Source organism: Bactrocera oleae, chromosome 6 (genome assembly GCF_042242935.1).
Source record: "Bactrocera oleae isolate idBacOlea1 chromosome 6, idBacOlea1, whole genome shotgun sequence".
In the NCBI taxonomy this organism is placed as follows: domain Eukaryota; kingdom Metazoa; phylum Arthropoda; class Insecta; order Diptera; family Tephritidae; genus Bactrocera; species Bactrocera oleae.
Genome location: NC_091540.1, coordinates 51,376,014 through 51,403,827, shown reverse-complemented (window position 1 = coordinate 51,403,827; position 27,814 = coordinate 51,376,014). Strand labels below are relative to the sequence as shown.

General features: G+C 36.8%; 1 protein-coding gene across 2 annotated transcripts in view; it reads right to left on the bottom strand.

Moving 5' to 3' along the window:
- Positions 1-1,889: 1,889 nt before the first annotated feature.
- LOC106625630 (homeobox protein araucan) overlaps positions 1,890-27,814 on the bottom strand; it is an 89,805-nt gene continuing 63,880 nt past the window's right edge. The window contains exons 4-6 of one of the 2 annotated variants that reach the window (XM_070111292.1): positions 24,118-24,710; positions 10,962-11,557; positions 4,390-4,524 (exon numbers count right to left, since the gene is read on the bottom strand). In XM_070111292.1, the coding sequence (XP_069967393.1) occupies positions 10,986-11,557; positions 24,118-24,710 (1,165 nt within the window). In that variant the 3' untranslated portion in view covers positions 4,390-4,524; positions 10,962-10,985. Of the gene's footprint in view, positions 4,525-10,961; positions 11,558-24,117; positions 24,711-27,814 lie in introns of both variants that reach the window. The other variant, XM_036359150.2, reaches the window with a different exon arrangement.

Below are 27,814 nucleotides of genomic sequence, written 5' to 3'. Positions count from 1 at the left end.
AGCCACAGTTGCATATGAGACGCTGCGCCCGCTCTGGGCTATCAAGAGACTCTTGCAAAAGTGACTCATTTTGCGGGTTGTTAAGAAGCAATGCTATCATGTAGTTTTTTTATTCTTATTGTTGTGATGCTTTTGTAATTGTTATTGTTTTATGATTGCAACAAAAGGGTTATGACAATGCACGCGCACGATCGGGCAATCGAATTCGCTATTGTTTTCCGCGGTTTCTGTGAGCCTACATTTATATACTTTTAATATATGCATATGAAACTGTATCATCTTTGATACCAAGTAGCTTCATACGCTGTAGTCAGCAAGCAATTAGGATGATTTGCATAATCTTTGTGTATGGGTTCAACTATTATTTTAAGAAATATGTGTATAGAATAGTCATAAATGTAAGGCTATACAAATTTATAGTTGGCTTAAGATATTTATTGTCATGTACGGTTCCACATCTGGTACTTAAGTTAAAAAATAACAAAAATTTAATTGTTGAAAATGTAAAACCAAACACTTATAAAACGCTTACTAAAAGTTTGGTTGTGTGGGGAAATAAATAAACATTATGCGCACGTCGGCTAAATATGAAAAAGTAGTACGTCTACTATTCAACCTCACTACTTATAAGCGCTGGATCAGCTACTAACAACATCAGCCTTCGAAATATTTCATTTACCGTTATTTCGCATATTTTCCGTGCTGGTAGAAATCAACTCAACAAAAAACTGTTTATGTTAATCGTTCGTTATGCAGATATTTATTCGTTTCAAATCCTTAAAAATGAATTAAGATCTTTTTTGGCGATTTGAACATAACTTCGTAGAGCACAAAAACGAAATAAAATCATATCATCAGTCTCCTTAATGTAATTTCAATGATGTAATATTTCAACTTGGGGTTTTTATTTAGCTTCTCACATTAAAACCATTTTCTTAGAATATCAATTACGTCTCTTACGCCTCGGTTTTTGAAGCAACTATTCTCAAAAATATTACTTTCTATTCTGTTAACCTTCCGAATATCACCTCAAAGTTGAATTTCCAGAATATTGCAGGTAATTGTTGTTGTGTTGTTGTAGGTTGAATGCACGATTTGAATCATACTAAAATACTTTAAAGCTAAAATCATTTTAATATCCGGTAACTATTATATTTTAACAATTCAAATGAATTACATGTTTTCAATATGATTTAAATCGTCTCATAATTTTTTAAAAATAAATTCAAAAAAAAAAAAAATCGAACTTCCATTAACAAATTGTATAATTTTAATATGTAAATTTTGTATTATTATACTCTGAATCGGGTGCATTAAGTTTACCGCGATGTTTGTAACACCCAAAAAGAAATGTCGGTGACCCTATAAAGTACATACATATATAAACGATCAGCTTGACGAGTTGTGTCGACTTAGCCATTTTCGTTTGCCTGTACATCTGTGTTTACGCGAACTAGTCTCTAAGTTTTTGAGATATCGATCTGAAGTTTTGCACACGTCCTTTTCTTACCAAGAAGCTGTTCGTTTGCCGAAACCAGAGAATGTTAATAAATAACACTCATTAACATTCATTAACATTCTCTGTTTGCGCATTCTCTATTCATTAACATTCTCTGCTGAGATTGGCTAGAGGACGCCTGAAAGCATGCAATAAAATAGTGCTGCTTATATTCATCTACTTCGATGTGAAAATATACGCCTAAATGTATGCAACATTTTGAAAGATATACGATCGTTTAATGGAAACACATAAAAACACACAGCCAAAGAAGTTAAGGCTGTATGTGTATTCATTAATGTAATATATAATTTAATTTAGACATTTTTGTGATCATTAACTTTAAAGATTGTTATTATTAAAATTAATCATTAATTAATTTGATTTTATATTCTTTGAAAATTTATTTATATAGAATTTTCTTCTCTTGGTAAATAAAATAAGAAAGTCAGACTATATATACATATTTACATCCATAAATGTACAGCCTTATAAATAGTTGTAACTGCTACATTTTCTACTGTAATTCTCAAAAAGTGTCTATATATGTTAGCCGCGGTGCAGAACTACACCAGTCTACACTTGGAGATGGGTTAGGTATGTAAGAAATACTTATTAGATAATTTTAATAACCGAATATAAGTAAATAAATATGTACAATATGTTATAGTAAGTTTTTAATTTTACACACACACTCATAAGTATCTCATTAAGCCAATGTTCCTTTAACTCCATCCAGATTCTCTTTTGGGACTCACCTTCAACTGAATGGATGACCCTTTTCATTGAAATTCGTATTCTTAAAACTCAATACATTGCAAATATTTCAATTGAAATTAGTAGTTTTTGGTAGCGATTTGAAAATAAGACTAAAATATTTGATTTAAATTAGAAATTAATGTCAAATTTAGTATAGCATATTATGTTGCAACTTATTAGTAACAAGAAAAGACACACAAATTTTGAATGGAGCGATACATTGACTTATAGCTTTTAAATATTATAGATGGGACAAACATTTTGAAATGTCTACAAAACAGTTTCACTCTTCAGCAACATGTTGCGAGAGTCTCAAAGTGTTGCTTATGATATTATCATTAATTACGGAGAAGAATTTGCAAACCGAGTACGAATGTTTCACTTAAAGTCGACCGGGTCAACGAAAACCATTATATTCATGGAGTTGTAATGGCAACAGATTTGTTTCGGAAACATTTTATAATTATTTTACCTAATATCACTAACGTATCATCTAATTTTTGAAGATTTCTCAAATATTGACTACGTCAGCATATATATGATCCGATAATTGATAATTGTTCGAAGCGAAAAGCAATATATTCACAATATGTAGGGAAAGGAATGGATCATTTTCGCTCACTTTCGGAGGAGTGTTTAAATTCAAATTAAAATTTTGCTTATATTTCAGCTACCTATTGTCAAGTCAAAGAACTTATTTTTTGAAGAGCAAACAAGTACTCAAATAGTTAGTAACTATTTCTACAATATTTGAGTTAATCCGGAGGGTAAAGTGTTATATTAATTTGATTAGAAGGGTTTTGTGAGCGTGGGAATAATCCGAATTTATGGACAGACATTGCGTAATCAATTTGTCGCATCATAATGGAAATATTTTAAAATCTATTGGGTAAAAATAAATATTTGAATAAGTGCCTAATGGTGCGAAACTAAAATAAATACGTGAGTTCCTTCAAAAGTGAAACAATTTGAACAATTTTTTGTTTCGGACAATAATGCATGTCAAGTTTCGTGGAGATATTTAATAAAATAAAAACATTTCCCATATGAGAACACGATTCTGATCGTTCAGTTTGTATGGCAGCTATGCTATAGAAGCCCGATATATGTCGCGAGTACCGACATATGAACAGTTTCTTGGGAGGAAAGCGACGTGTGCATAATTTTTCGGGTCTCCGACGTTTCCTTCTGGGTGTTACAAATACTTCGTGGCAAACTTAATATATCCTGTTCGGGGTATAAAAATTGTATGCCTGCCTAATGATGTACTAATAATACAAATTATTTTAACGCGATAAATTCCTTCATTGCATATATTTTGCATATGAGCGAGCAATATGAATAACATAAAGTAATATATCCTACAACTGGATTACTATTCTTTCAAACGTTAGTTACGTGAAAAACTATTTACTAGTAAATCATGGTATAAATAGTATTGGAAATATGTATATTAACTTTTTATTATATTTTTTTGTCTCTTAGTTGCACTAAAATCATTATTTATTTAATTTTACGGTTATCCAGGTTAAACATGTTCTAACGAATACTTTTGTTGCATCTAAACATAAACACAGTTAAATATATAAATATAACAATTATTACAATTGAAAACATAGTTTATAAACAATTACGCATTTACAGTTATATAAATAAGTATAAGTGAAGCTTAGATGTATTTGCTATACTAAAAAGCTAAATTTAAATTTTTACAATTTATTTTCATACATATTTCTAGTACTGCACTCTGAATGCTTAGTTATTATTCTAGGATTTTAGGAATAACAATATAGTCTGCACAACATTTTTTATGAAACTGTGAAGAAAACCATGTTTCACTTCATGTTTTTTATGAAAGTTTTTAAAATTTATAATTTATATAAATTATTTTAGAATTTAATAATCTTTGCTATAATTTTGTTTTATAAAAATTTAAGTATTTGGTTTATTTGCACGATTGCCCACTGTAATTTAATTATGATTTATCTATATATACACACACATGCACAGGCACACGCTAAGCAACATTTATTACTGCTGCAAATGCGTTGGATGTGAATGCGAGTGATGTTGCTGCCAAATGGCGCTCTCCGCAACATGTTGCGATAGTGCCGATAGCGCCGAATGTTGCTGTAGATGTTGCGAATGTTGTTGTAATTGTTGTTGTTGTATTTGTGGAAAATGCGCATGCAAACTATGACTGCTGTCATTGTTATTATTGCCATAGAAGAGATTTCGCGAATACTGTTGAGGATGTTGATAGAGATCTGCAAGAGAAATGCAAGAGTGTAAGTGATTTGCTATGTTTTGTAGTTGATGAACTTTATATTAAATATACTAAACCCATGAGCTGCAGGTCCTGTGTGTGAGCGGTGGTGAATAGATAAAGAAATTTTTTAAATGATAACAATATATGTATATATGTAGTAATGCACACACAAATATTCAAGAACATGCATTCAAAGTGAAATTGTTAAAGAAAAATTAACGAACCCATTTGAGAAACGCTAAGAAATGACCAAACTCAGCAATAATTTGTACAACCTCACTAATTTTAAATGACACTACTAATTAAAAATTTGTACTAAGGGTATATACATACATACATACGCACACTATATAGTTTGTATGTACATATATGTAGGAACACACATTTAAAAACCAAACTGTCTCCCGTAAGCAACGATTCAGCTGCCACACTGTCTGCATGCAGCAAAGCTGAGAATAAAATACACACATATCTATATAGCTAACAGAGATTCAGTTGATAAAATTCGAGCCCCAAAATGTGGAACTTGGCGCATAAAAATCTTCAAAGCGGCGCAATCAAGAATAACAATCTCTTGATTGATTTCGAGCACCTTTTTTCCAGGAAAATCGTTTTTAAAAAAGTTAGAATTCAAATTATATCACTTGATTTCAATTAATGACAGTTAGCCGGCTTTCAAACAAAGTACTTTTAATACACATAAATACATATTCATATGTGTCCACAATGGATGTAGCGCCCTTGAACCAAAATGTATGTGCATATATGCATACACATTTATTTGTAAAAGTGTGTGTTAATTTACAGCACGATTTGAATATACCACAGAATTCTTATATGCATATAGCGCACACACACACATATATATACTATATAATATATATATATATGAACATCCACGCATATGTACTTGCACATATTTTACGCTGAAGTAAAGTCAAGTAAGGAAAAGCGTTGATTAAAAATCAAGCAATGAGAATAAATAAATAAATGAACGATTGAATAAATGAATGAATGAACGGCACCTGAGCGCTGAGTGCCCAACAATCTGTGTTCAAATTGTACCTGCGGCTATGGTTGCTGTTCTTGTATTTATTTATTTGATTTTATTTTGCTGAGAATCTGAAGTGATGCAGCTTCAGGCATCCAAGATTTTCACTGAGATAAGAAGTTTCCGGTCAAACCTTAAATGCATTCATCTACTAAAATGCTTTTGGCTATGCTTGTGGCTTTGGGCGCTGTATGGTTATGTCATATACGCTTGAAGGGTGTACAATGGCGGCGGTAAATATTGGTTTAAAGAAGATGAAAAAATTAATGATTTCGAAAAGTTGTACTTGCATACCCGTATGCACCAACATTTCGTTAAAAAAGTTGCACATCTAAGCAAGTCATTATTAGCTGCCGTCGATTCGCCAAGCTATGGAGAGTAGGGAAGCGCATTACACCAGCTGTTCATATAAACAAATTGACAGCACTTGGATTTTTATATTCTTCATTTTAGACAGCAATTTGTCATTTGAGCCATTTGCGATGGTAAAACTGGTCTAAAAATTGTGGAATAAAACTTCGAAGGATTGAAGAAAACGATTATACCACATAAATGTGATATTCATATATTCTTTGGCATCGAAATAAGCTCGCTAACTTTGGTTTTTTATTATTTTGACATCTGATATAAAAAAAAGGCGAGCAGAAAATGACATATCGAAGATAGCTGTAAATTGATTTCAGCGACATCTTCTGGACGTTTAAGTGTGTCTCTTTTGACTCGAGTAAGCTTGCAAATTTTATTGGAATTTTGTAAAGAGCATTAGAATACAAAATATTTTAACGTTTTTAGGCCTAATAGATATCTTTAAAAGATATCGGATGTCTGTTGATGACTTTACCGATATTGTGTTGCCTCAAATTGAAAATAGTGAGAGATAGTTCCCAAGTTTCAATGAAGTTGTTAAATATATTAGAGAGTGAGTCCACATGAAGTAGAGATATATTCATATAAACGGCAGAAAACGGGTAAGTTTGACGATTTTAATTAAGCTTGGTAAAGAGTCTTAGAATATAAAATGTTTTAACATTATTAGGCCTGTTCAATCATCTTGACCGTTATTGTGTTCCTTCAAATTGAAAATAGTCATTCAGTAAAGTTCATTCGATGAAAATATCATCAACAGACTTAGTTTTGAAGCAAATTGCTAAACATATAAACGTGTTGGGTGGAATTCTTTGGAAAATAGGGAAGTCAGATATAGTTCCCAAGTTTCAATGAACTTGTTAGAGAGAGCGGCTACATGAAGTATAAATATGATTTTTATTTTTAGCCGAAACAGACCAAGCATCAATATTTGCTTGTTGGCAGAAAAAATGTATTTATACTGCAACATCTTCATAGAATAAATTATTGTTACACTGCGAGAAATGTTAAGCAATAGCATGAATTCGTTACTTTTACAAAAAATAAAACGACACTGTGTACTAAAAGCAAACCTCAGACCCTGCATGAGCTCAAGTCATGATTTTATCGCCCGAAATTGCCGTGCGAGCGCTCGAAAGTTATGGAAACCAAACAAATTAATTTGCCCAACACTTTGGTTATATTTTCAAGACTCGAAACCAGATTTTATAGTCTTGAATATAACGTTGTAGGATTAAAAACTCAAAGTTTTAAACTTATAGTCCATAACCTTAATGGCTTCCACATCATATCAATTAGTTAAGCAAATCGATGAAGTCGAATAATTATAAGCAAGTCAACGCGACTTTGCATGGTAGATATACTTACTCATCAGCAAAATTGACTTTCAGGGGTGTTATACTTATTAAAGCCATCACTGTAAGTTATTTATACTCGTAACAGTCAAAACTTCTGGCTTGGAGAGCTGAAATAGTAACAAACCCGCGCAGCCAAACCGGCGGCAACTCAACGGTCACTCAGTCAACCGACTTCACATCTATTCACTTTAAAGACGCAACGACGTAAGGCCTCTTCCACTATACTGTTCTACACAAATCCAACTGTCTAACTGTCTGTGTGTATGCGAGTGTCCGTCCGTGTAATTAATGATGACCCACTCGCATTCCTGCTGCCTCTCAATGTTCATTTGTCGCACAGTTCAATATTTGTGCGCCAATGTCTTCAACCAGTTGGACGCGCTAGTGCGCATGTGCACATGTGTGAGTGTGTGTGCGTGCGCTTGTGTGCTTGAGCACTTTGTGGCGCATCGTCGTGGTCCCACTCATCACATGTCTTCCTGCCATTCTTTGTTTAGTTTTGGTGTCGTAAGTGCCAATAAACACGTGATTTACTTTGACAATTCCGAAGGGTTCACTGGCAGGCAATCAGGCAATACGCTCGACCAATATACGAGTACAAATATGTGCGTGTGTGTGTTTACTATCGCGACGCATCGCCCATTAAAATGCTGCTCATTAATTTTAAAATTAGGCGCGTTTTCGAAATGAATGAAGGCCTCCAATTCCGAACTTCAAACGAGGGAACAAAAAACGCCAACCTCTGCCGCAGTCCCTTAAAACTCATTTCCATGCACCATACTTGGCATGTTTGTGGCATGACCAGTCGTTGGTTTATTTGGCTGCCTGCGCTATTGAAAAGTTCACGCCAGCGTAGGGGAAGGAGGCGGTCGTGGTGGTGGTGTTGGTCCGAAACGTACAGCGCTTGATGGGTGACGGGTGATGGGGGGTCTGCCGTGTGCGCATAAATTAATTAAGTCGGTCGTTCGGTATGTGTCGACCTTTTGTCTGGTGTTGCAACACACCGAAAAGACAATAAAGAGACACCATTGGCAACAACACGAACAACAAAAGGTATACAACAACAAAGCAGCGTCGATGGCATTAAAGCCAAACGGCGGCGGCAGCAATTGCAAAGACAAAAGGAAGTGGCAACGACGTTATGCTGCAGCTTTTGTAGGTGTGCACCAAACACACGTTCACATACGCGTATGTGGCAAGCAACGTGCGATGCACTCACTTATACTACTTGTATACACACATACTCACACGTGTATGTTGGTGCGTATGCGCCTTTGTCAAACTTAACCAAAAAGTAAGGAGTTTGTGAGTTCGGTGATAAATTCAAAAATTACCGCTGCCACTTTTGTGGCGCATTGTAAGCAGCGCCGTTTCTGGCATGCCACATGAACACATGTGTTGGTGGTGGCACTGCTAGTGAGTCATTTGCATATTGTGTGCGGCCTCATTTCTGGCATCCTGATTATGAAAGATGCTGCGCCGCTGATAAATGATTGCTTTGCGCATAATAAATTTTCAAAAGCTCAGCGCCGCTGCACATAAAATATACTTGCATAATTCTATATATGTATGTAGCTATAATGTGCTTTAGATCATGCTGATTGTCTTTGCAACCCTTCACTACCCTTGCTACTTCCGTCAGCTATGCAGTGGTGTATGTGAGCTGGTGTTAGCAATTCGGATTTGCAATTTAAGCTGTTCGCATTGAAAATTTTCAAAGAAAAGTTTTATTGTTATCTTCTCTTATTTTAGTATTAGTTAGCCGATTGCCATCCAAAAGCTAAGGTCATATACATTTATATATTAAGTCGAAAAACTTTGGACGAATCAACAGATTTGCGCTAGTTATATAATATGACTTTAGTTTCTCTATCCTATCTTTCCTCCGGTCATTAATCAGTTTTTGAAAAAAAGCAAGATTCTGATTTGATTATTAAGAGCGCTTTGTTTTTGTATACAATGACGCTTGACGGATTTCTGTTTTTGTTGAGCGAAGTCCAGGTACCCAAAAAGTGACAAAATCCGAAGATCTCACCTTGCCAGACTGCCGTGAGAGATAGCTGAGAGAGAAGGCGTCTCCAAAGAGCGTGTGGGTCAACCGCAGTATGTGGCACTAAACAGTGGAATCTGCGTTATTTCGGCACACGGATCTACTGGTACACATCATCTAACAAAGAACACTCGAAACTATGGACATCAGCCGAAGAACTTCCTCTGAAGAAGACGAGCATCGTCCAATCGTTCGAAAAAGGGGTTGATCACCTATTTCTGGGACTCACAAGGTATGATCTTTTGTGCATCAAATATTTAGAAAAGGGGCGAAGGCGAGGTGAGTTAAAGAAGTTTGAGCATAGCTGCATCAAGTGTATAGAGCTCGAGAGATAATTTATTAATGATGAAGTATTAAATATGTCTACTGAAATTAAATGTACCGTTATAGGTCGAACTCGAGTATCATAGAACCTCTCGAAGTTATTATCTCCCACATAAACGAGCATATTTGCTCTTATTTCCAGGCAGACAGTAAATCTATAATCGCTATAAATTCAAAGCGTGTGCATAATTCAGTTTACTCGCGCTCGCGGCCTGCTTTTCCAGCCAATGTGGTTAACTACTTAAGCAGGCATTAAAATTGCGTGAGCCGCAACGAATTAACCCCTCGCTGTGCGCCACAGCAAGCCATCTTCCAAATAAAACTACAATAGCCAGCACTTTGCTGCATGCTTTTCTTGTCTTGGCTGGTGGTGCGAAATCGCAGTATGAACTAAGGTAAAGAAGGAAGGAAGGAAGTGCCTGGGCTGCGAGTAGATTAGTTGCCACACTCCACATATAAATAACTGGCTGGATAGTACGACGCACCGGCTGAGCTAAGTGTTACACAGGGGAATACTGCAACAGTCTATCTATAGCGAAGTGGACGCTCGGCTTATGCCGAGGTTTTGATACACGTTCGCAGCGCCAATGATACCACTTCGACTGTCGGCGTTCAGTTAAGCTTAATGGATTCTGATTGAGATTTAATTATTTAATTTAATTTTCTAGATGACTTCACTCGTGGGTGTTGCTGCCAAGTGAATGAGACTTCAGCCGATAAGGGTGGGGATTGGTCAGACATTAAGGGGTTAGCAATGTTAAAAAGCGGCTGTTAAATAATTGACTGACTGACTGACACTCCGACGGAAGTTTAGCAGAGCGATTGAGTGATGATGCTGGCGATTGAGCTACCAACCCCTAAATGCGCATCCCTTCACTCTTCATCATCATTACCAACAGTAGACGTTGTTTTTTCTCTGCTGGCTCTTCTGCCTCCTCGCAATTAATGAAGTGACTAATTTCTCTGGCAATTATCTGCGGCGAATCAGTTTAATTGATTTTGCGCACACACTAATTGCCTGATGGCTTAAAAGGGTTAAGCAAATGGGTGAACAGCACCAAAAAATCAAAATCAAAAATTACTTGCTGGCCATTAAATTTGTATAATTAAAACACTTTACGAATATTAAGCAAAGCTACAGCTACAAAAATATTAATTGTATCCAAATGCGGGCAACTCACCTTTAACTCCTGTTGAGAGCGAGGTAAGCATGCGTGAATTAATAGGAAACAAAGTAATTTTAATATTTCAAATGCAATTCTAAGAAAGTACACAACTGAATTTACCTATCCCCCACACTCGGCGCACAATCACGCACAATTCTGACCCTTACAATAGAGACCGTCAGCAGTGCGGAGCTCTTCACTTCTTGCAGCATTGTAGGCGATCATATCCCGGCTAGCCGTATGCATACCGCCGCCGTGATTAAAAGCTCCAGCAAATGTGTGCAATGCATTTGGTGGTGTTTGCGGTGGCGTCACTGCAGCGGATTGTCCACCGTACCGCTGTGGTCCGTTGGAGAGTGCGGGTGGAGAAGTGGGTTGCATGGAAATCGTTGCGACTACGGCGGTTTGATTCTTTGTTGCTGTAGTCGCATATGTTGAAGGCATATAATTGGCGGTCCATTCGCGTTGCATGGAATTCATGTTGGTAAGCGTGTTGAGCTGGAGTGGAGCAGAATCGTCGGCAGCCGTGTTAGCCAAGCTCCATATGCGTGGTCTTCCATGTGGATTGTAAAGCAGCTCTTGTTTAGCATAATTATAGCTATTCGTGATGTATGTGTCAGGGTTTTCATAAGACTGATAGTTAACTGTTGATGTTGGTTGCACTTCAATTGGTGGCGGTGTGGAGCCTCTATTTAATTGCACTAAATCTAAAGCTTCTGAAATGCAAATTGAGATGAGTAATATTAAAATCCATTATATGAAAAGTATATAATGGCTTTGAAAGAATTCTTGTTGAAGACTACTTCTACAGCCTGAATATAATATACAAAAGTATACAATTATGGAGACACCTCCAGCTCAATTTAGATCGACGCAATCAAAATAAACTACGTTTACCAACCAAAAACTGACTCACACTGAGGTTAAGTAATAAAGGTTTAAACATTCAATAATTTATGAACGGTTATAAAATATGGTAGCTAAATTTTATAATATATATTCATGATAAATATACACAACAACAAAAGATGTTTAAGAGGTTTATGTATGAAAATATTTTTGAAAAGGATTACCACCTGTTTTATCTTCTTAATCAGTATAATTGATATGAAAAACGAGTTTGTCTGTATGAGAGAAATGTAAGATAAGCAAACACTAAAAAAATATATAAAAAAAAATTAAATGTATTTTTCATATATAAAGAATATTGTCAACAAGGTCGTCATATCCCTAATATTAATGCCACTTCTTCAAAGTTCAGGACATCTTGTTACTTCTACCGCGTGAAGTTCTTAGCATAAAGCAGAATACTGTTTTATCTAAAGGTCACTTACACAAAACTTAAAAGTACTGTAAATTCTTGTATGAAAATTGTTTTAGAAAATAGTTAGGTTAGGTTTGGTCTCAGATATAACATGGCTTAGAAGTTGATGATATTGTAAAATAAAAGACATTGTTCTCGTTCTTATGCAACAATAATTACGGTGTAACTGGTGAAGAGCGCTCGGAAAAACTACACTCGCTAAACAGCTGTGAAGCACTAAAGGCAATACCAACAATGGCACTCAACGCCATTCAGCACTTGAGAACATATCTGATAGGTGAATTGCGATGAAGATGACTATTAGACTCAAGAAAGCTGAGTAGAGGAGATGTCGTGGTTTTTTTCACGGATATATCGAAGCTAAGGGGAAGGTGGGAGAGGAAGGCTTCTGAAAGGAGCTCTCCATCTACTCTAGCTTCAGGCTAGCAGACCACTGCAGTTTCTTTCAAGCAGAGAGGGCTGCCATCATAATTATATAACAATGGCAACGAATTAGTGTCTCGCTGTTCTCTTGCACATCGTTCTGGTCTCTTAGCAAGGTTCATCTCACCACCATGGTAGGGATTCCGACTGAACACTATCCAATAGACTCACATGTGATGAGGTTATATATCTTTTCCGATTGAAATTACCAATGCTGTATGGAAGAAAGTGAGGCGGAATTATCTATACACTGTCTTCTCAACTATCCTGCTTTTGTCAGACCGAGGTGGGAACAGTGGTAGATTTCAAGCGCTTCGTCGATCTATTAAGGTCTAGTGATCCATATCTTGAAGTTTTAGGAATCACAAAGGTCCAGCGGATCCTGCGTTACCTAAAGTGCGACGATTACACCTATGACCTAACCCGAATTCTCTTTATAAGAATAAAGAAGAACTTTTTCATACAAAAAAATTTTTATATAAAAAAAAGTGTAGGTGTGATGACACTTATACGATATAATGAAGTATATTTGGTTAACATATAATCAGGGTCTTAGCATCTCTGTATTGTTGACCGTTTACAGTTATGCTAACTCTCCTCCATACCTTAATGAAACTGTTAATGATGATGATGATATAATGATAGCTGGTGATGACAACACGATGTGTTGCAGGCCGTTATCGTAAGGGTCATAGGCGTTATACTCATTCCGGTGGCATGCGAGAAATGATGAATTATATTTTGGACACCCACTGTCGCGTTCTCACGCATGCATAAGCACATTGCCACATTGACACATACATACATACATCCATATGCTTCACAGCGCACTTGTGCAACACACGTGCTTGGTGGCTGTCATATTAAAGTAATATTTATAAACGTGCAAACGTCAAAAAGGCACAATAACAGTGACAGTAAGAAATTACAGCAACAACTACGTATTGTTTATATTTATTCTTAACTACTACCATTCGGGCGAAAGTGTGCTGCAACAAGCGCGTTGAGGGTGAAAGTTGAAGGACAATGTGTTGTGCATGTTGTTTTTGTTTTCAAATACTTATGTACTACGTGCATATATTTGTATATATGTGAATTTGTGTATGTGCTGCGTGCTTTTATTTTTGTTTACTCAAGCTCGCGTGACGCTCAACGCCGCCATGCAAATATTTTTGCAATTGAGGCCTGTTGATGATGCGCCGCGTGATGTGCGGCGTTTTCGGTTACACTTTTGAAAAGTGAATGAATAGATAAATATGTTTTTAAGTAAACGGATGGCGACAACGTCACATGTGATGTCTATTTAATAACGCATAACAATCAGTCAAAGTCAGTGGTAATACTTGTGTGGAAAAGGGGCGGTATAAGAATGGTATAAATCAGTGCATCGCTAAGTTGAAATAGTATTTTGGATATTCATGTTTGATTTTGATATTGTTTTAGCTGTTATTTAATAGCTAAGTTAAAAAGAAATCTACGGCTTATAACAGATAACTGCCTGCCGTTTAAGACAATTAATTTCTAAGGCCACATATAGTCTATATACACTCCAAGAATCCACTCACCGAAAGTTTTCACTGCTCGCGTACCTTTTGTTCATACATATAGAGACCATTTTAAAGGGGTTTTTTTTAGACATGTGATTTTCAAGAAAAAATTATATTGTTTATATATCAAGTAGCAGCTGCCAAAAGGTTAAATTCCGAAAAAAGTGTTACATTATTGAAAACCACACGTCTAAAAAAACACTCATTACTTTTAAATTCAAAGTAACACTTTACTGGAAGAGAGCTTTTTTATTAGATTTCAAGGGTAATATTTTATTCGATCTCTTATTTCTACTCTATCTTTCTTATGATTAAGCGATGTTAAGGCGATTTCAAGATTAACGATTTTATTTTCGGTTTTGTCGTTTTATCTCGGCGTTTCATTACTGACTCCATCCAACATATTGAGATGGAAGCCCTATAACTAAAATAAGCTTTTGGTGTGCGCCGTCAGATACTATTTTTCATTCCTACAATAGCACAGACGGTCGGAACATAGTTATTTGCAAATATCAGTCAAAGTAAAAGCAGTAATCAAGTTCAGCTTTTTATGATGTTTTTATGCATAGAAAATATTTAAAAGGTTCGGTAAATTGGTATTGTATTTCCATTCGGCTGTCAGCTCAAGCCTTGGTTTCGGTAAATACCACTTCATTGTCACTAATATTTTTTCTAGCGAAGTTCCTTTCTGTGCCTTTTAAGCCTTAACGTATTCGCAATTATTTTCATTACGATATTATAATTTATCTTTTCAAATTCATTAAACTTTTTTAGTATGTGAATCGTTCAAAAACTTAGTATATATTTTATCATATATATATATACCGGCTTTTTCTTTAACCTCGTCTAAGCAACGTCATTTAAATTATTACCCATTAACTCTTCCACAATTCATAAGATTTTTAACCATTCACAACAGTTTTTTCCGACATAATGTAATCCTGATGTCAAGTACTTGTAATCCAACACTATATAAAAGCACTTTACAACTCAGCGCAACTAATATATTGTAAAACAGGTCACTTCTCCTGAGCACAACTTGCATCTCTCACCCGGCTAATTGCAGCAGCTAAGCATTCACACAAATTTAGATATTTTTACGCGAGTCCATGATGTCACTTATAGTTGGCAAAAACTTTCAAAAAGTCCTTTTAAATAATTAATGTCAATTACCGGTTGGAAAGAGTGCGCAACTTGACTCATCAGCAGCAACAGCAGGGAAATAATAGATGTGGAGTAGTGGAAATGGATAAACCTCAATGGAAACGGTGGATATGGAATATGTGTGCCGTTAGTTGAAGGACTTTTCAAAGTGCCAACTTGACAAAATTAAAGCTAATAAAATTCTGAGAAAAAGTGATTTGATGCTGGTAGCGAGGCACGCACACTCGTATGTATGTATATAGTTCGTGCACAGAAAGAAAGAAGGAAAGAGACAATGCCTGTCATAAATATTTTATAACATCAATTACAAAGCACTTAACTTGCATGAATTTAATACTCGAAAAGAAGTGAGACATTTGCAGCGCTTTGATTACTTTTCAGCTCTGCTTGTAGCGCGGCCAACATACAAGTATATCATACGCCATCGCGTACCCCAGCAACGCGCTAGCGGGACTGCCAATCATTTATCTTGTATCGCATACGTTCTTTAATATGCAGAGATTTATGTGTTTGAGTATGTAGGTATGTTCGTATGTGTGGGTCGCATTGGCATAAGTTTGGGAATTTTTTGTTTGACTTTCGATTACTTTGTGTCGGCGGCTACCAGCTCCAGCTATCGAGTTCTGCTACCAAGTAATCGGAGCAAAAAAGTGTGTGTTGAAAGCTCGAAAGCGCAGACAAGTGTCAGCTGGATAAATATCCATCAACACGATAATTTTAACACCACAACCACTATCAGTAACTGAAACAAAGTTTCTGCCATGCCTGTCGATACTTTGTCCCCTACCCTTCCGCCGAATTGTTTACTCTGTGAAAAAATATAAAGAACGCTGTTTTCGACCAACTAAAATCATGCATTGTGAGGCTGGCTTTTGCCTTGGCCTTATATTCACCATCGATAGGCTATGATTTACTTTTGTTCAGATAGTAGATGGCTACGTGGCTGAAGGTCAGTGGAAGCAGTGTACCGAAAATCAAAATTTAATGAATACGAGTAAAATGCGCAGCAGCAGCAAAGTTCTGCTACTTTCTTATAGTAGTTGTTGTTTTTGTGTTTTTAATTTTTGTTAAAGTTGCAATTTATATTCCTTTGCTGTGCTTCCATATTTTCGTATCATTTCAGCAACACTGAAATTTACACATTAAAATCAGAATATTCATACTGTTTGGTGTCACATCGTTTTCGATTCGCCAAGAGTTAGAGAGTAGTGAATCGAAAACAGTATACCTGCTGTACAATTATACTAGCAGCACTGGAAAAGAAATGTTGAAAGCTATTTATTATTTATTGAAAAGCATGACCTCACGAAAGCAGCCTTACATTTTCTATAAATAAATATCTCTCTTGTGGCGAATTCAATTCGCTAATTAATCGGGATCCAATTACTGTTTTATAGGGAAGTAGGCGTGATTAACATTTTTCCAGATTCAGACTGCCTGATAATTGCAGCGTACTCCAAGCGGTGTTGGCTGCCATTAAGATAGCAGTAGTTTTACTGCTCCGGAGCGAAGCCTATTACGGAGTGGTGACCATCCACTAAGAAAGTAGGGTGACGGTAATAGCCTTGAGCTCGCTGACCGTACGCTCGAGACTAGTGAAGGTCTGTCTCGACTCCTTATATCTGGCATCGAGTTACTTCATGATTAGACTGGTTTGAGTGCCTGGCTTTTGTGGAATTGCAAGAAACAGCAAGGCTGATAAGCTTGCTAGATAGGTACTTCTGTCTTACTAGTTGCAGAATGGAAACCGGTAGGAGCACCACTGGCTTCTTGTGATTCACTAGCACAGGCGAGCTTGGCAAGCGCTAGCAACTGTGCCACCGCCTTCTTCTGGCGTTAGAGGTCTAGTGAAGGAGTTCTAGCTGGACACAGCTCATTCGGGACTCATGAATTAAGATCGAACATATCAACGGATGCCAGTTGTATAAGTTTCTTGAAAGAGAAACAGATAGAATCATCTCAACGGTTTCTTTTCGAAAGTCTCGCCATTGCCAGATCGAGACTAAAATAATTCGGAACTCACACGTTTAGACTTTCGGTGAAATAACGTAAATGGAAATAAAGTACCTAATCAGATTTATATGTGCTTTGTGGGGAGTTAATATTCAAATACAAGAGTTTTTATTTGGCTTCACAAAGGACTGTCATTAGCGACCCAAGTGTGAGCCCCCGCCATCCTGGGAGATCTGTTCAAATTCGCTTTTTCACTAGCCTTATTTATGTGTGAATTTTTTCAAGAACTAAATTGAAAGCTTTTTAGAAAACAGACATAAATAAATAAATATAAATATTTATAACAGTTTTGTTTCGCTGTATTTACCTACTTGTACAGCCAAACATGCGTTGCTTTGGGTCTCAAATAATTTCCCTGTGGGATTTACTAAGGCGATGAAACGTGCGCCCTCATCCTTTGGGGCACATTTGGCCACGAATTTCCGTTTTAAAATGGAGAAGTGAAAGCGTTCCACTAATGCTATTCAGTATTTCTGTACATACTTGTATATTCATACATACCGTAATATGCTATAAGCAGTTAATACGTGAAATGTCAGCGACCTCATCACCGAAATGTGAACTTCAAATGCGTTTGAGTGGCGCTCAGTGAATGCAAAATTGAGTGAGGCAATCACCGACTGTCAGAGTGACGGACTGACTGAGTGACTGCTAAGTGGGCTGTGAATCAACTGTTGCCCATGTTATTTGTGTTGTTGCCAATGATGAACTACATACATACACACACAGAAAAGCGTATATATTGGAGACCGGAAAAGGGCGCATTAGATTTATGCCGGCCGACGTGAGCTGCATACGATTATAAACACAATAACTAAGGCGGCATGTGTTTGTTCCACTATGGGGTTGCATAAGAAATAGCCGAGCAGACGACAATAAGCCGAGCGGTCGGTTACATAGTCAGAGAAGCGGACGTACAAAGAAACCATGGGGAATACCGATGGATATTTAGTCGGTTAACCAAAAAACGTAGCCGCCAGACACGCGCCGCATAAAAGCCGTAGCCGCAACTACCGTTAATGTGCATACATACGAACATACATTGGCAACACCCTCATTTCCTATCGTTTCTCTCCCGATTAACAATGCAGAAGGGTTGCTGTTATTGCAACAGCCAGTCAGTGGCAATAAAGAAAGAGGAAACAACAGCGAAAGTGCTTGGAAGCTGCGACGACCGCATTTGTGTCGCTTTGCGGCAGCACTGCGTTTATGTATTTCATATGCGGCAGCCAGCAACACACAGAGTTATTATCAGTATTGCTGTTTTTGTGCACGCGTCCTTGCCAGCTTTCAATAATGCGAATGCGTGGGTAAATTTATGGTGACCCTGTAGGAAAAACGGAAGATAATTTCATTCACTTATGAGCTTTTTAATATCTTATCAATGGGGAAATATATTCAAAATTCAGTCAAATTGCTTGTGTAATAGAAATCGTTTCTATTGGAGATTACAATTTTGAGTAATGATCTAAAGAGAAAGGCTGCTCCGAAAGTTATAACATATAAAATCAAATTAAAACAAGAAAAAACGTTAACTTTAGCTGCAACGAAGTTTATATCCTTCAAATAAGAAATTTTTATATATCATTATAAAGGGTATAAAAATATCATTACTCTGATTTCGATCGGTCAGTTTGGATGGCAGGACGTGTACAAAATTTCAGACCGATATCTCAAAAAATGTTGTTTAGTTCGCGTATATACAGATGGATAGACAGGCGGGCATGGCTAAATTAACTCAGCTCGTCATGTTGATAACTTTTATTTACACATTATAGAGTAAACTTAATAAACCCTGTTCAGGGTATAAATATACGCCAGTGGCCACACTTGCAGTTTTATCATTTTATCTTGAAAACTTATAATTTTAAGATAGAAAAATTTGAAGAACACCTATTTGATGAAAGGGCTCTCATGTAGAAATCACCAGTTTCTTATTCTACAAGCAGGTGCCATTAAAGACGGTAAAGATATATATTTGCTCTGAAACGTACCGCCAAATCATATATAAAACGGAGTTCTGAACACACGATTACTGAAAGAGCGTATAATTTAAACATTTTTTCATTCTTGATTTGGGTATAGGGTCCATTTTTAAGAAGAGAAATTTGTTTAGTAGTTAGAAATATAAAATAAGCTCTAAAACATCAACTCTTCGGAGATCAGGGATAATCGCTTCTTCCGTCTCATAAGAAGAGCCCTTTGAAATCTGCGCTCTATGTTATTTGTCGAATAACTCAAAAAGTAATTATCGGATCAACTTGAAATTTTCAGAGAATATTTTCAAGATATAAAACTGATTTTTTGAAAATTCTGACTACCCCCAACCCCTTAAGAGGTAGAACTGTTGTACACTCGAGCTTTGTCAAATATTTCCGGATTATCCTAGATAAAAAACTAAACTGGAGCGAGCCCATTGAGAGAAGGGTAGGGAAATTAGTAATACTGTAGTAGTTATTACAGGGTATCTATCCTTAATAACCCACCACCAGAATATTGAAAAAGTGGATCACCAAATGAAGTGAACATCTTTAAAATATAGACATCATGGCCAAGAAGTTATAATCTTAATCAAAAAATAATTAACAGTTTGAGTAACAGCGACTAGACAGACGCACGAATTTCAATTCAAAATTAAGAATTTAGGAAAATGGATTGAGAATATATTTTTGGTATAAATTTTCTAAAATCGCACCACATACTTTTCCTAAAAGGCATGTACCACATAAACACTTTCTTGTCTACAAGTGGTTTGAGTTGAGCGGCTGTGGCGCATAAAATTCACACTAACGTAATAAAGAGCTCAACGACACTTAAATTGAACGCCACACGACTCAGACCAACAACACACCATGCCATGCATTGTTACATTCGCCAGCCGCCCCAACCATTACCTCACCTATCATCTTCTCTACTTGATGACGGTTGGCTTGGTGTGAAGAAGGTAATGATTTTCTCAGTTTTAGCCCTTTGTTTTCATTTGTGTACTATCAAACTGCATTGCGCCCACACCGCCTTCATTCGCAACACGGCGCGGCGGTTCCTCACTACTCTCGATCCACCAATTTTTGAGTATTTATGCTTTTATTATATTTGTTATTGTAGTTGGGCTTTGTTTTTGTTTTGTTTGTGCGGTGCGGTCGTAAATGAAATTAACCCTCAAACAAAAAGGAGACATCATCGGATGTGTGTACGTATGCATGTATATGTGTGTGTGTGAAATAAAATCAGGTTGAGAATTTAATTTGGCGCAAAATGATACACCAAAACATCACGAAAAATACGAGGGTGGTTTTCAGACTCTAAATGAAAGCAAATTGGAGTGATGACTGACAAGTGGCGCTGTTGTTGTTGTAGATGCACAAACATACGATTATGTACCATAACATATATAGGTATGTATCTAGCTTCAAAGCACGTTTGTTGAGCATTGAAGTGTGCCGGAGTGGAGTGAAGTGGAGTGGAGTGGAGTGAAGTGGATGACACAAGTTGACATTGAGAGCCACTTCGGTAATGGCCTCAACGTCATAAATGGACATATTTTGAAATTTGCACTTTTTTTGACTTTCTTCCTTTATTGTTGTTTTTGTAAATGTTGATGGATGTTTGGGCATTAAAAAGGGCACAAAGTGCATATATAGTATATATGAAATTTACGCGCAACCATTGATTATATGAACCACCCTTATTTTAGGTGAATTTGATGGGAGATTTTAGAAAAATATTTAAGATATTAATGATTTTTCCTTGACCTTCAACAATATTTTATGCAATTTATTTGATTTATGTTGTAACAGTTTCATACTTTTACGAAAGTGATTTCATTGTAGTAAAATCCGTGGTTTAATAGTCGACCTTTCAACGCTCAGGGTAAAACAAATACTTGAGATACTGACCATTTGAGCAGTTCGTGTTGACTTTGAGTACGTACAACGACGAACAAGAAATTTATTTTCATCATATTCTACAAATTGTTACCAATGCAAAAGAAAAATGTCGGAATCGGCTCAACCAAAGTTAATTTTTTTGTATTTGGACATCAAACTTGCTCCAGGAGAGCATATCTATATTTTTAGGAGCGAGAGCGTCACCCAGGTCAAAAACTAAAAGGGAATTCACAATCTTTATAAGAAAGGAAAAAAAAAAATTAGATAACCTATTTAAATAATGAAATTATAAGTGATTAACTTCGCCTACATTTTCATTGAAATTCAGCCTAAGGTTTTCGGCGAACACTTCTGATGCATGGTGTACGCCAACGTAGATTTTCAGGGAAACTTTTTCAAATTAAGAAATATTTGCCTGCTTATATTTTCTAGATATTTGGCTTAATATTAAAGATCACTGCACATATTGTAAGTAATTCATAAATATAAATCCAGAAGCCTGCACAAGTTTTTGTCACATGAACTTTGTGATGATTTTTGTTTATGTTTACCCTCATCAATAATATAAAATAATTGTGTATCAGTCAGGTCCAGTTTGTGATTGGATTTCAGGATAAAACCTACATAAATGTTGTGTAACATGTTGAGACTGCTATTAAGTTGGGCTTAACAAAAACGCAAACGTATAACATTTGCAATATCAATTTTTTGAAGAGTGATGTTATTTTTATAAGACTCAAACAAAAGACATTACAACATAGTCCAAACACACTACCTAGTGTCCAAACTTGTCTTCGGCCAACAGACCCCATCCTAAAACCAAAAAATAAATAAATAAATAAGAGAAGAGATGGCAGTGGATTTGTATATGAAAGAGAAAATCTCCACACTCAGCGAGGCAAAATTTAAAGGAGAAATATATATATTTAGGTCCACAAACAAGGCAGCTAATAAAGCATAAGAGCTTTGAAGAAAAACTGAATGATCAGAAAAAATTCGCTTGGAAATGTTTTGTGAAAGTTGTCTAAAATTTTCTTTATTATAACAAAGACTTAATAAATGAACTTATAATGTCATATAAAGTTTTGGGGTGTAACATGTCTTAAAAATACATATGCTGGACTCTCATCTGGATTTCTTTCCGGCATGTGGGATGAAGATTATAGTTGGAGACTTAAAAAGGTTCTTCCAGAATCCAAATATTCACGAAAATCATAAGCAATTTTTTTATATTAGGCAGTCATTTCTTTAAATGTAGCTGATGTTTGTACTTTTTAAGAATATATATGTTTTGAAGAAAACCTGACGTGTCAATTTTTTTTTCATTGATATATTATTGTTTAGTGGCCTTGGTACATTAAAAATTTGATATAAGTTTTCACGCGACAAAAAAAGTTAACCAGTGTTGTTAAATAAAATAAAACTAGTTACATATAAGGCGTAGTAAAATTTCGTGGAAAGTGTAAGAAACAATAAAAAACTAACGAGGCCTCAGTCACTAGACCACAACAGGGCCCTTTCGTTCAAGTTCGCGAGTACTTGCGGAACAGTGATTCTTCAAAGATTGCAGAAAATATGAGAAAATATATGTTAGCTGGAACCGCGTACTAGAGTTCTCTGCAATGACATTGATTTTTGTAGTATAACTAAAAAACAGGATTGTCAAAACTTGTTGATATTGGAAAACACGTTGCGTAATTTATATAACAAATGAATTTTTCTACTATTTTTATATTCTGAACAGAATATATTAAGATAGCCACGAAATTTCTTACACCCAGAAGGAAACATGGAAGACCCTATAATAGATATATATGAATGATCAGCGTGAGAAGCGGAAACGATTTAGCCATATCCGTCTGTCTGTATATACGCGTGCTAGTCCCTCAGATATTTAAATAGTTCTGAAATTTTTCACACGTTCCTTTCTCCCGACAAGCAGCTGCTTATTTGTCTATCAGGTTTTCTTATGGAAAACTTCTTTATTTGACAATATATCTTCACAAAATTTACAATAAACCATTCCCAAAAAATTATATAATCTGCGAACATATTGTTCAAACGAATCACTACAGGATATAGATGCCACACAAACTGATCTAACAAAATCTAGTCCTTATAAGGAAAACTTTTCTATTTGACAAGGTATCTTCATTATTTGGTGTGAACTACGTTTTGAGATGTATTTATAAATATAGTTGAGATAAGAAATGTATCTAAGAAACGCTAAAGTTTTTTCTTGTTTTAGCAATTTCTGAAAGTTAAAAGCTATTTTGGAACACCCTGTACACTTTGTTGTCTTTTGTAATAATTTTAAACACGCTCGTTAAGACATTTTGTTTAATCACACATCATAAATAACGAAGAATTTTTAATTTCAAGTAAAGCCTTGGGTTAAATCACAAATGCTATTTCATAGCTAAAATGCTGGCGAATTTCAAGCGCGTCCATAAGATGTGTAACAATGGTATGTGGCGCCTGGCATACAAAGCGCACAATTCAAAAAACCGAAATCACTTAGTTGCTGGCAGTTAGCAGCCGCTGAAATAACTACAAAAACAGCAATGAGAAAATCAGTAGTCAGAGCACAGCGCAGAAGCAGCAGTTGCAGCGAATGTAACTTCGCACAAGACAATAGAGTCGCCAATAAAGCAAAGAACAGAACAATTGCGCCATTGAATTGCGTTTGTGATGAACAAGTGAAGTATTTAAGAGCACAATAAACACGCACATACGCGCAAGATGCATGCTCGTGCAGGCATTCAATTATGCCACCCACACGCCAGTGCCAATCGAACAATGCTGAAGCATCGCGGCAGCGCATGGGGCCACTGTCTAAATCAAAGTGGCTTCGTGATGCGCCTTTGCATGGCCATCCTGTGTCTGGCTTGCAGTCTGCTTGACTTTAGGGAGCTTACCTTTTGTAGGTTGTATTGCACCGACGGCGCCCACACTCGTGCCGCCGCTGTGGGAATGTTGGTTGGTTGCCGCCGACGCCGTCGACGTCACAGCCGCAATTGTTGCACCCACGCCACTCACGCCACCATCTACGGCACCTGCTCCCGTCGTTGCCGCCGCTGCCGCACCCGTGGCAATATTTCCCGCAACTGTTGTGTTGTTGCCGATTGTAACGTTTATGGCGCCGCCAGGGTACTCCATGCCGAGTGGTCGCCTGCGTTCCGCACAGCCAACACCAACACTATTCATGCTCATCTCCTCACTGTGTCGTGGTTTCTCGTCGTCCGAGGCCAACGCGTCCTCATCTTCGTCTTCGGTGCGATTCTTTGGCTCCCAAGTCATTTTGTTGTCCTTTTTGAGGCGTCGACGCGCATTCGCAAACCACGTGGACACCTGTGTCAATGTCATTTTGGTGATAATGGCCAACATGATCTTCTCGCCTTTGGTCGGATATGGATTCTTCTTGTGCTCGCTAAGCCAGGCCTTCAATGTAGCAGTGGATTCACGCGTTGCATTCTTCCGCCGCGACGCTAAATCATAACTGGCGCCATAACTGCAATGAAAAGAAATAAAATAACGTATAAATGAGAAACATAAATAGTGTAAAGACGTAGCTGAAGGAGAAATGTTGTGAAAATTAAATACTTTGACTTGTTTATTGGTTCAATTGTATGGCGCATTGCAATGCTGAATTGATGCAAAATATGTGAAGCCCCCCTCAGTGCAAGCTGCAACAGCAAAAACGCAGCTGCCAAGCGTTAATGGGTTAATGTGCACAAAAATAGCGCCAACATAATTCAAACACGCCAGTGTGCCCCAACGCAACTAGCAACGAGTGGTTGCGCAATCGCAAACGAAGCTGTGCTCTGCCCCTGGACTGAATGTCCCATTAATGCTGTCGCTCCACAATACATTTGCTTATTTATGTATCCTAATGTGAGGTGCTCTCGGTTGCGCCACACTCAATGGGCCAGTTGACTTAGTCCCATTTCTTTGGGCAAAACATCTTTGGGCCCTGCAACAGCACCACAAATAATTCATGACTTTATTAGCCAACATCATTTCTCGCTTACTTATGTATATGTTTGGTGCTTCCCATTCCAAAGCAATTGCACTGGATTAGGTGTATTGGTAACGCAGTTGTTGCAACATTTGCCACCACGTCTCAGACAGCCGTGAAGGCGACGGCGGGCGGTCGCCGCCGCTCAGCAGGTGTTTGTTGTTTTGATGTATTCTTTCGTTCTCGTCGCCATGACACTTTATTTATATTTGGGCTTTGCGCCAGCAGCAGGATGTCGCTTATGGATTGCACTTTTTTGCGTGTAGGAGTTAAGTGAGAGAGAAATGTGGCAGATGGAATTGTAATGTGGTGTCAATGTAAGCAGTGGTGCGTATGAGCTAGTAAAAAGTGCAAAATATTTTCCATATATAAAAATTAGGCGCTTAATTGACTAGGATTTCAGCCGTAAGACTACAAAAAGAAAACTTACTAAACCCGTATATTCTACTTCCAAGTCTCTTAAGTGAGCGAGTAAAATTTATTAAGACCGACTAAGGACTCATCGTGGGCCTCGAATGTTGTACTTGCCCATGTACTTGGTATGATTTTGTATTGTATTTGGTTTCAGACGATAATGAATTTTGAGCTTAAAACACCGATATTACTGAGAAATTATTATGCGAAAAATTTAGGATTTTCTCAATTGTAAGAAATGTGAGGATCACCATGGTTTTTCAGTTTTTTGTGTCTAGTTACAGTTAAAGTCTTCATAACAGATAGTTAAAGTACCGTATGGGAGGTATACTTAGTACCTAATATTGAATAATATCTACATCCTAACGATCTCATTACACCCTGAACAGGTATATGAAATGCGCCACGAAGTTTGAAACGCTTAGAAGGAAACGTCTGCGGCTCTACAAAATTTATACATATATGAATGATCAGCATGACGAGCTGAGTCGAGTTAGCCATTGTCTGTCTGTATATACGCGAGAACTTCAGGTTTTGAGATATCGATGAGATTTCGAGCACGTTCTTTTTTTCTTAGAGACCTAAGAAGCTGCTTATTTGCCGGAACCGCAGAACAAAGCCAAGCCGAGCTGAAGGGTGAGAATAAAGTGCTTGTACGGAAAGCTTTTATATTTGAAAAGATATCGTCAAAAAATTTGACACAAATAAATGTCTAAGGTAATGGTATAGTCTGTAAGAAAATTGTTCAGATCGAATCACTATAGCATATAGCTGCTATACAAACTGGGGATCAAAATCAAGTTCTTGTAAGAAATATTTTGTATTTGTGAAGGGTATTATAGCTTCTGTTAACCTTAACGTTTTTTCTTGTTTTCAACTTTGATTTAACAGAACAGGAACCTATCGAGCAGGAGGCAAATGTGCACAGTTAAGAAAGTGTAAGTTTGGGTGAAAGTGAACATTAGTTGTCACAGGAAAACTATAAAGTTTAAGTTAAATTTTATTGTTTTTTTTTATGTTGAAGTCCCGTTAAATTAAAAGTAATATAATCGGTGCAAAATGTTTGATGAGTATACGAATTCTGAATTCCTGATGGCTAATATATGTAAATGTTTGGTGATAAAGTTGGAGCTTTTAGCTTAATAGTTTTAGTCCAACAACTCACCGACACTGTGCGCAATTAAGTCAACCGGAAGTTCGAAATATATATAATATGTTTGGCATATGTGGGCTATGGGCAGAATTGACCCAATTTTTCCCATTTTTGGTACAGGGGCATGCTGTTATCACTAAAATATTCTCTCAGAATTTCAATACTACAAGTAGAACTCAAAGACTGACCGATATGTTCGTTAAAAAATCAGCGATATGCACTGGTGTCCACTGTCCGGGTCCTTAAAAAATTCTACTGCGATTTCGACAAATTTGAGGTTAAGATGAAATACCTTGAGGAGACTATACTGTAAAAAGAAATAATCAGATGGAATTTACAAGTTTTTTCTATGGCGAGGTTTTCAACCGATTTCACCATAGTGTACAATAGTAATAACAAGATAACCTCAAACGCCAAAGTTGAAATTGGTCCAGTAGGATTTCACCACACTGAGCGGTGCCACGTCCACTGTCCACTGTCCACTTTGTACACCGGCTCCTATAATGTCATTCCCTCCCATTCTATGTGTGCAATTTATTGCTTGTGGCTCATTTATTCAGTGAGTTGTCGTACTGTTATTTCGGTGGTTTGGAAGATATCTACATTTAACCATTCAGAGAGCGTGACCACGCTCATTTTAAAAAATGTTTAGGCCTCAAGTGCTTTTCACTACTGCGATTCCCTGTACTAAATAACATTTTTGTATCTTAATTTAGTGCTTAGTTATGACACTTTATATGCTTTTGTTTAATGGCGTTTTGTGGGCGTGGCAGACGGACGGAAAGATAGTCATCGGTCATCGGGATTTCAACTCGTCTCGTCACCTTGATCATTTCACATCATATCACCATATCTATCTCAATTAGTTTTAAGTGATATAAACAGCCGTTAGGTGAACAAAAAAAGAAATTTTGAAATTCCGGCTGATTTTATACCGTATACATCGGACAATATCTAAGTTATCTCAATGCAATTCAAAGAGCATCTTTCTCTAATAACAAAAATTCATGGTGCAAAAAGGGAATAAAAT